The following is a 9,962-nucleotide window of genomic DNA, read 5'->3' on the forward strand; positions in this document are numbered from 1 at the left end:
TCACATGTTTTTGGGTTTTTTTCCAGTGCATTTTTTTATACATAAACTGGGAACACAAGTGGATCCAAGGCCCCAAATCCAGGGGACCGACCCAGATAACAATCGCATGCTGCATACTGAATATACAATTAAAATTTAAAATCAATTTCTAAGAATGTGTCAAATGTACAGGCCCACAATGTAATTATTGCACGGTGTCCCGGTAGGCCAATCCGCCCCTGCTCAAAACTAATAAAAAAACTATTGTATGTCACATTACATAATCCATTAAAAATATCTTATTATTTACCACCTTTGTTCTGTAGTAGCTTTTTTGTGCGCTTACTACATTTAATTTTAATATGTTTTAGTGGATTACATCCATTTATTTTTCATACTTCTTTCAAACTGTACGTAATACCATACAAGTTAATTAATAAAAATATTTAAATTATTTGAAATAAACAAAAATTTAGGTGGCTTAGTATCAAATTTTTTTGTTATAAATTTATATAAAATTAATTATTACTTTTCCTCTATATACGGGTACAAATAGAAAATGGTCCCAAGACTTATTATTCCTGGTTCATTTGAAATAATGTGGGTCTCCACGAAACATTTTCAATAAAATACCATGTGTTGTTTACATCAAGTATAAGTTCCTAGCTGTTTGATACGGTGATCTAAAATTAACATGAATTCTAGCCTGATCAATATAACGGTTAACATAACTGAGAAAATACGAGGTACTACAAACTAGTAACCTAGGTTACCAAACACGCAGCACTTGTTGAAATCAATACTCGTGTACAAGTAGGTCGCGTAAATGTGTGAACTTTCGCGTTGTTAATTTTAGAAAATGGTGATAAGCAGTACATTAACCATTTTATAAGTAATCGTCTTTCAAGCAGTGTGTTCTGGTTCGAAACATTTTTACAATGAATTATAGAACTGCGTACTATTTTATCTCGTACAAAGATAAAAGATTACTCTGTGGTTTTATTTGTTTATCACAAAGAGCTTAGAAGTACAAATATCGTAAAATGTGCTAATTTTTTACAGAATTTAACATCTTACTTGCACATCAAGTTTCCATATTTTCTCGACACACCACTTTTATATGCAATGTTTTTGCTCTCAAAAATTGACAAAAAAACGTAAAAATAAGCGTCAATATTTGTCATATACCTATTATACCCAATCAAACTATACAAACTAATAGTATGCTGCTCATTGAACATACCTAAACTATATTCAATAGCATGTCACTTTTCCAGTCACAGAAAATCTATTAACGCCTAATCTAACATCAAAATGTTCCTGGTGTTTGACATTAAACAAATTATATTCTAAACCAAACACAAACTCTGTATAATCAACAATCCATATACTCTTAACCTACGTCAAGTAAACTCTTTTAACTTTAATGTAAATAGGTCATCAGAAAGGATTCACGATCTGACTCTTGTTTAAATATCATGTTTATGTTTCAAGGCATGTCGTCCAATAGTAAAAAACATTCCTGATTATGCCCCCTTGCCAACCACGTCTACCAAGAAAAAAGAACACTTTCCTAATGGTCCCAGTAAGGGTACTAATACCCTTCTTTCTTTACTTTATATCTCACTAATACAGTAGAACTGGTCAAAGCCAGATGTGGGTATACAGAAATTTTTTGACAAATCAAAATTTTATGTTATTGGTGTCAAAGTATGCTGGAGTCTAACTATAGTACACAAATTCTGTTTAAGAAGTTAGCAAACAGGGTCACATACAAAAGTTTTAATGGTTTTCAAACGAGACCCAAACTTGAGCACTTTCGAATAGTTCACTATTCTTCTTCCGAAATATTCAAAAGGGCTCAAGTTTTGGGTCTCATTTGAAAACTATAGTACACAAAGTTACTCCCAATAGTGGGTAGATGCACAATCTGTTTTTCAAGATGTACAACAGTAAATATAACAAAGAGAGACCAATTTATAATGAGAACAAAAAAAAACAGCCTGATGATACAAACACTATGACAAGATTAAGTTTCTGACAAAATGATACGAATGGGTCAGTTAACTTTATAAAGTAAGCTTTTTAAAATTTCTGATCATTAGTTAATATAACTTTCATTTAATAAATTAAATACAGCAGTATCACAAAGATATGTAAACATACTATACTTAACCTTCAAAACAATAACACGTTAGTTATGGAGGCACTTTTGGTCAACTTTGAATTGATTTTTAACAAATATATCTGTAACATATTTTACACTAATATCACCTTACCTTTAACATTCTCTTTGAGTTGATTGTTACATAACTGTAACCACTGATATAACTGTCAATATTTTCAATCTAGGTTATTAGATGATTTTTAACTACACACAACATCCCTATTTAGGTATCTTGGTCATTTAGTTAAAACATATCAAAATGTTTAACCTTTTAAAAAAATGAAATCTACATTGTGTAAATACTAACTACTGCAAGTTACTACCATCTTTAGACTAAAACGTCTGTTGTCATCTCACATGTGTCAAATGTTTGTTGCTTTCATATTTTTATTTATCATTAAACCTTGATTCTGGTCTAATGAATCTGTTGCTAATAATAATTTGAATGTTGATAACTGTGACACAGACACAAGAATGTTAAATCCTGATTAACTTGTAGGTTTCACATACCAAACATTTCTGTTATAAGTTCTATTTATTACAATAAGAAGCCATATAGGCTTAAGAATTAGAGAATCACAAAATTAGAAATCAGACAACTCAAATGCCTTTGAGAAGATAGATATTTCTTTTTCTAAATTTACACATGAAGAAGAAAGGTCTACCTTCCAAAAATACTCAAATTCACTGTAGTTTTTATACATATTTAGTGACTTGTTCTGTTATATTCATAAATACTACTTATAAAATACATTTCATATGACTATATGAAATGAATGGTAGTGTTATATATACTACTTGTTACTGAACAAACTAATTATACCATTCTGATAATTGTAAAAAATATTGAAGCACAATAAAGTGCTGTTATTTATTAAAAAATATACTGTCTTTGAATAACTCTTAACTGAAACATAATAAAGTGATGTTATTTATTAAAAAACATACTGTCTCTGAATAACTCTTAACTGAAACATAATAAAGTGATGTTATTTATTAAAAAACATACTGTCTTTGAATAACTCTTAACTGAAACATAATAAAGTGATTTTATTTATTAAAAAACATACTGTCTTTGAATAACTCTTAACTGAAGCACAATAAAGTGCTGTTATTTATTAAAAAACATACTGTCTTTGAATAACTCTTAACTGAAGCACAATAAAGTGCTGTTATTTATTAAAAAACATACTGTCTTTGAATAACTCTTAACTGAAGCACAATAAAGTGCTGTTATTTATTAAAAAACATACTGTCTTTGAATAGCTCTTAACTGAAACATAATAAAGTGATGTTATTTATTAAAAAAACATATTGTCTTTGAATAGCTCTTAAGCATATTAAAAAAAATTCCTTATTACAAACACTAAGACAAAATAAACAAGTTGCATGTCTTAGAAACAGTAAGCTGTTGATAAAACTGTTCAGAATTTTATAATATTAATACAATATGGAGCCAAATATTACCACATCTCCATAACAACATTCTTTCATTTAAGTTGTTCTTGAGGGATAATCACATCCCTTCAGTGATAATATTTTCAAACAATATTATTTTATAATGTGAGATCAGTTATGCGAGTCCTATTTTCAAAATGTGCAATTTCTGGTGAAAGACACATTCAGCTGTGTAAACAAACTGGTTAGTTGACTACTTTGCAGAGTTACTTTGATAAAGTGGTATCTTACAAATAAAAAGGAGAAAATTAACTGTCAAATCTGGACAGTTTATCAGCATAAACAGTACCTCAATCTCAATAAAGTTTACACAAGGAAGCATTTACTTCTTAGTCTTCTTGTTTGAGATGATGTTCTTACATTTTGGAATATGCCTTTCAGCAGCAGCCTGGCTGAATGTACGGTTACAGTAGGGACAAGGTACATAATCAGGATTCTCCACTGTTGGAGGAGGAGGCAAATCAGACAGCTTACCTCCTGCTGCTACATGCTGCTGCACGACTTTAGCTTGACGAACACTTGCAATAAGGGCCTCATGTTTAATCCTCCAGTTGGTCTTCTGTGGCTATACAATACAAATTAATCATATAATCAGAAAATAGTTTACAACTGGACAAATAAGAAACTATAGTGTCTTTCTTGTTTATATTAAAAAAAACAAGCATTAGCTACAAATAGCAGATAAATAATTTGTTTAAAAAAGTTTAATAGCAATCTTCCATTATATTTACCTCATTTAAATTAATTTCTATATATATATGTGTGTATGTATGTACATTAATGGCTGAAGTGAATTTGAAACAAGTCATTTGAAACAATAACTACTTTTATTAAAACCTTATTTTCTTTTAAAGTCTGGATCAAGAATGGTACCATCAAACTGTTTTAGTGAGTAACATTAACTAATTTTTATTCACTACTCTAAGTTACCAACAAAGTATGTATTTTAAATATCAAAAATAAGCATTACAGTTCAAGCTTTACTGTGTGTTTTTATAAATTTTAAGTAGCTATAAGACTTGTATCACTTTCAAAGACTTGAAAATACTTGCAAAGTACAAAACTGGCACTAGGGGGAAAGATGTGCAAAGGGTGCAATAAACCAGGGCCCAAAAAATCTTCAATATTCTTATATTTAAGATGTTATGCAATTATTGTTTTTGATAAATTCTGCATATTTTTTTGTTCAATATATTGTCCTTTTTATTCATCCTATGAAACCGAACTAAGTTTTAATGGGCCCCATTCTAAATATCTGCACCAAGGCCACAGAAAAAAATGGTGTTGGTTCTAGTGAAGTAAAGATAAACTATTACAATGTCTGTTAGGCTCTTGTTATGTGTGGAAATGTTATATTACTTCAGAGAACAAAGAATGTCTTTCCTAACCTTCTGGTCATCTTTCTTTGGTTTTCCTTTCACAAAATTCTCTGCTTCAGTACCTTTTACTCTCATTTTAGTTGCATCAAATACCTTCCTCCTCTTCTGTGTTGCTTTTCTGCAGATTGCACTATGTTTCTTAATTCGGTCCTTAGCAAATGTTCTGTTACATATGGAACATGCCACAAGATTTAACTGCAGTTGAGAGGGTTCAATCACAAGTGTTTTTTGGTTCAGAGAATTTGGTAATGAGTTCATTCTCTTGATGAGAACAGGACCTTTAAGAATTGGAGCCTAGAAATTCAAGAAGGAACAGTTTCAATTGTACCCAAAAGGGTACAGTTTTTGAAAGGCAAAACTCTTAAAAAGTAATCACAAAGATTAGTCTAGAACTAACAATTTAGTTTTTTAAAACTTGTCTCTTAAAACATAAAAACATCTACTAATATTAATTTAGAACAACTTGTAAAAATTGAAACCCTAGATAATCAAAGTTATATTTCAGTATGAAATAATCTTGTAAAATTTGTAATAGTTAACGCTCTAAAGCCTCAAAATAATAAGGTTGACTGATTGATTGATTCAGTTATTTACTCAAAGCTACTTAAGGTCCACCTGAATTACCTGTCCCGAATTTGGAACTAACAGACTAGAAGGAAGGCTGTTGGTCAACAGCACCCATTTCCAACTTTTGATCATGCACCTATAGCCCAAAATTGTGTAGAGCAATTTTTATATTTTTTATTGGTAGTAATAGGACACAAATCAGGGAACCTCAGATCCACAATCTTGCACACAAGTTAGTGTGCCTCTAAAAACTGGGTGAAATTATTCATTTTATATGTAAAATACAAAGAGGACCCGGCATAATTATACTACTGATGGTATATTTGTTCAAATTTTGTCATGTGAACTCACGTTATAAGGAAAACTGTAATCAACAAATTCACAAAACTGTGCTCCACACACTAGGGATGTGGATGCATTATAAGAGATGGTCAAATTTAATTAGAATAGCTGTGAGTATTGTTGATGGCTTGAGCAGATAGCCAATGTGTACCTTTGCATGATTATCCTAAAAAAACAAACAAGCATGTATAATACTTCATCTTTCACAAACTGTGATTTGTATATATTTACATGATTGTGCTATTTGAGAGCATTATTGTTTAGAAACTGTACTTTCTGTAATTTCTACTGATGTAGTATATTGATATTACACATAGCACTTAACCATAGATTTACTGAACCAATCATCTTTTTAAATACATTTTTCTAAACTATTTATGTACAGAATTGCTTGTGATTCCAAAGCAATAAGAAAGGAAACATGAATATTTTTAATCACATTCTAGTACACTAACCAGTAGGTTATGCTTGGTCCAAGTATTAGCGTAAAACATAAAAAGAACATTCGTAATAACTAACCATGAGCAGTTTCTGAACTAAAAACTCTTCAAACAGAACAATCTACAGCTTGCAAAAGTTAAAATATTATTTTTCGAACATTAGAATTGCATTAACAGTAGCTAATCCTGCAAAGTTTCATAGTATTAGAACTTTGAAACAGCGTTATATAAATATGTATGCATTTGGTATAAATTTTAAAAACTACAACTATCAAACACTGCAATTATTTCAGCAAAAACTAATCTTTAATTCTTGTGAAATACCATATTTTACAAGTAACACAAAAACTATATCAGTAGGAACTCATCTTGTATTTTATCTAAAACTTAAAACATAGAAACTACATTAGTAAATGTTGATCTTGTACAGCTTCTGAAGAACTATAGCTCTAAAACAACACTTTACTTACTAAGTGGATTTAAACTGGTAATTTTTATAAGAAATTTATAAACATCATTTTCAAATAAACAAAAAATGAATTTTACATAAGAAGATTTTTGATACCCACTTTTTTGTTGAGTGTCATTTTTTTCATTTCTGTTTGTTGTTCTTTAATTGTAGCCACAAAGGTTGAATCTTTTTGTTTTATGTTCATATGGATTTTGTTTAGTTTTTCAAGAGGATATTTTGCTCGAGAATGAGCAAGAATGGATCTTCGGTTTTTATCATCAGGTTGTTCTGGCAGTTTCTCCAAAAGTTCATTGTTAGCATCTGTGATCTGTAGTTCTGGGAGACTCTGTGAACTAACTGGACTTATTGTTGGACTATTGCTTGTGCTTCCACTTATCTGGTCCTTGCTGATTGGGGCAAGAGGCCGAGATCGATCCAACCCTGGACTTCCTCTCTTTGCTCCTGGAACAGCTCTTCCTGAATTAGTCACTGCTGGTGTTGCTTTAGTAGAAGAAGAGTAACAATTCTGAACCCCTCTATTCTTTAAGTGATCAAAACTGTTTGACTTTCTATATTTTTCCATTGCTTTTTGTTGATTTTCATTGTATATCTTAATCATCTTGCTTTCTTTTTCCTGTAAAAGTCTATTACGAAACTGTTGTTGAAGCTCATCAAGACGAGAAGGCATGATGCTGTTTTCACTATCAGTATTCGTAGAATTGAGAAGAAATGTTTGAACAACACAGACACTAAAGGAAAAACGTTTTGATTATAACACTATACTAAGAATGATAGCACAGTTACAGATAACAAAATAGATGCTGATTATTATATGTGCATAAAGTGGTATATCTTAGTTTTTATACAGTGACACAGTGCAACTCAGTCTTTCATATTTTTTTTCTTTCACAAAACTATTGGCATGATTTAGCATTTAATTTTATCTTTTTCAATATTTGTTATCATAAAATGCAAGTGATTATGAATTTAAATATCAGCTTTTGTGCCCTAAACAATCAAAAACAAAATTTTAGGAAATAATTTTGGCATATAATGACTGCTAAAATTTCAGTCGATCTGAATTATATAGACTTAAGCCTACAGTGTTCTTTTTACACTTAATGGGAATATTACTGTTAGCAAACTGTTTAGTATCACGTTAACTTTATTGTTACGTGTTACGAATTCCTAACTGGTAGACTTGTGCGATAGAACTGATAAAATTTGTTTTTGCTGGCAGTCATCTCGTTCTTGACAGCCATTGTCGTTAAAACGCAAAGCCAACACGAAATATTATATTGTCATTCAGTGAAAACATAGAATAGTAAAAATTTTGAAAAGCTGGTGAAATATCAACTAAATTCACTTTCTAGAATTTATTAATTAAGTTTTTAATGTCGAGTGATGTATTTTTTATGAATTATATATGCACAAAAACATAGTAGCACAATTTAATATCACACTTCCTGATGCACACGTAATATGTGTTTTTTTCCAGTTTAACATTATTTTTATGATGCATTACATTTACAGTTCTCTAATTTATAAACGTTCAAAATTAAATTAAAATTAAGTTCCTGTCAATTCAGTACTACCACTAATAAAATACTTACGAAGAATAAACATGAAGTTATGCCATGTTCATATTTAGGTTGCTGACTCATCTGTTTATTGACCAGAATTTATTAACGAATTTGTTCACCTGTGTTACAACTTTAGTCAACAAATTTTATCACTCATATTTTACAGAACGCAACTAGGCCTACTGATAAAACATGTATAATAAACTAGAATGCAACAAATCAAACACAACGTGTACTAGGTGCATATCATAGTCACGTGAACTTCCCGTTCGATAAAATGTATAGATTTAGTATTAGAAATGTACCGTTACATCAGTCGGAATATCGTTCGGACTTTTCCGTTGTACTTAGAAAAAACATTTTTTCAGATACGAAAGAAAAGCACGAGCGATGTTCCGATTACAAGTTATATTTTAGTTTGAACATATATATTTTGAAGTGAGATAAGTGTGATTAAATTTAGCGTTAAGTCTGAGGGCTTATAATGCTAAAAATCGGGTTTTGATACCCGTTGTGGGCACAGTACAAATACCTCATTCTGTAGCTTTATGCTTGATAACGAAGGGAAGTGATTAAGTTTGTATTATGGAAATAATTATCATTTTTATTTCTAAAATACAAAGATAATAAAATGTAAACAAAGAACTAAGTAAAAGAGGGCCCCACATATAGTTCTCATGAGTTTTACAGCTAAAACCAGCGACAGCAGATTTCGTTAACTCTTAAACTACACTGGACTGTGTACTCATAAATTTTCGTAAATAATAAACAATTATTGGCACCATTTATTCTTAATTTCATGCGATTGTCTAGTTCGGTTTCATGAACGCATTTATTAAATTATTCTAAGAGCTTATGAGTGAGAGTAAGGAAAAATATGTAATAATATTTCAACCACACTATATCCAGTGCTCACGAGGACTTTCGAACAGTACCAGAGCTTATCAGGCGTTAGAGCTTAAAATATTTAAGGGTAACGTGTAGTATGTAAAGCTAAAATATCTAAGAAAAAGGCATAAAAAAGTCAACCAATCATTAATTTAAAAAAAAAATCATCATGTCATATGTAATATGGTAACTTTATTGGAACGCTACAACCTGTGACAAAACGCCTAGAAAGTGAATCACAAATACCTAAAGGGTTTAGCACACTGAATTTTGTGTCTATAGCAAACCTACTAAGGCTACCTGCCATTCTCCAACATTTAATTTGAATTACGCACCACAAGACAGGCGACGCTAGGCACTGGCACACAAGGCCCGTGCCCTAAATCCCCAGTTGACGTCTTGAAAAACCAGAATAGAAAACAATGATCGATATGTTATACTGAAATGCCGAAAATTCTTGCGCCTACGGCCCAAACCCTAAATCTTTGAAGCACCTAGCGACGCCACTGCCACAAGAATAGGGGCGTCAAGTAACTAAACCTGGAGTAGGGGTGGAGGCACAGTCAGAAAATATAATACTGTTACGCCTCTGTGTTCGTTTGATAATTTCCCGGTATAAATTCTTCCCGAGGAACTTCAGAGATACAAGTCCTTTCTTAAATAAAACTAGTTTATTCTTCCTCAATTCAACTTTGCAAGACACTTAAT

The 9,962-nt window shown here is 31.0% G+C and overlaps 1 protein-coding gene across 1 annotated transcript; it reads right to left on the reverse strand.

Moving 5' to 3' along the window:
* Nucleotides 1–1,447: 1,447 nt before the first annotated feature.
* On the reverse strand, nucleotides 1,448–8,569 carry LOC106459158 (zinc finger C2HC domain-containing protein 1C-like). Its single transcript, XM_013918754.2, has 4 exons — nucleotides 8,397–8,569; nucleotides 6,902–7,532; nucleotides 4,993–5,277; nucleotides 1,448–4,169 (listed from the first exon to the last, which is right to left on the reverse strand). The coding sequence occupies exons 2-4, from the start codon at nucleotides 7,469–7,471 to the stop codon at nucleotides 3,927–3,929; spliced, it is 1,098 nt and encodes a 365-aa protein (XP_013774208.1). The 5' UTR covers nucleotides 7,472–7,532; nucleotides 8,397–8,569; the 3' UTR covers nucleotides 1,448–3,926.
* Nucleotides 8,570–9,962: the final 1,393 nt, after the last annotated feature.

Source organism: Limulus polyphemus, unplaced genomic scaffold, assembly GCF_000517525.1.
Source record: "Limulus polyphemus unplaced genomic scaffold, Limulus_polyphemus-2.1.2 Scaffold26, whole genome shotgun sequence".
Lineage (NCBI taxonomy): Eukaryota > Metazoa > Arthropoda > Merostomata > Xiphosura > Limulidae > Limulus > Limulus polyphemus.

Bases quoted from the DNA above. Each gene is read 5' to 3' on its own strand.
- LOC106459158 (XM_013918754.2), bottom strand. From the start codon at position 7,471: ATGCCTTCTCGTCTTGATGAGCTTCAACAACAGTTTCGTAATAGACTT. The intron at 5,278-6,901 runs GTGGGTATCAAA...TTGAATTTCTAG, and splicing joins AAATGACACTCAACAAAAAA to GCTCCAATTCTTAAAGGTCC. The intron at 4,170-4,992 runs GTTAGGAAAGAC...TGTATTGTATAG, and splicing joins CAAAGAAAGATGACCAGAAG to CCACAGAAGACCAACTGGAG.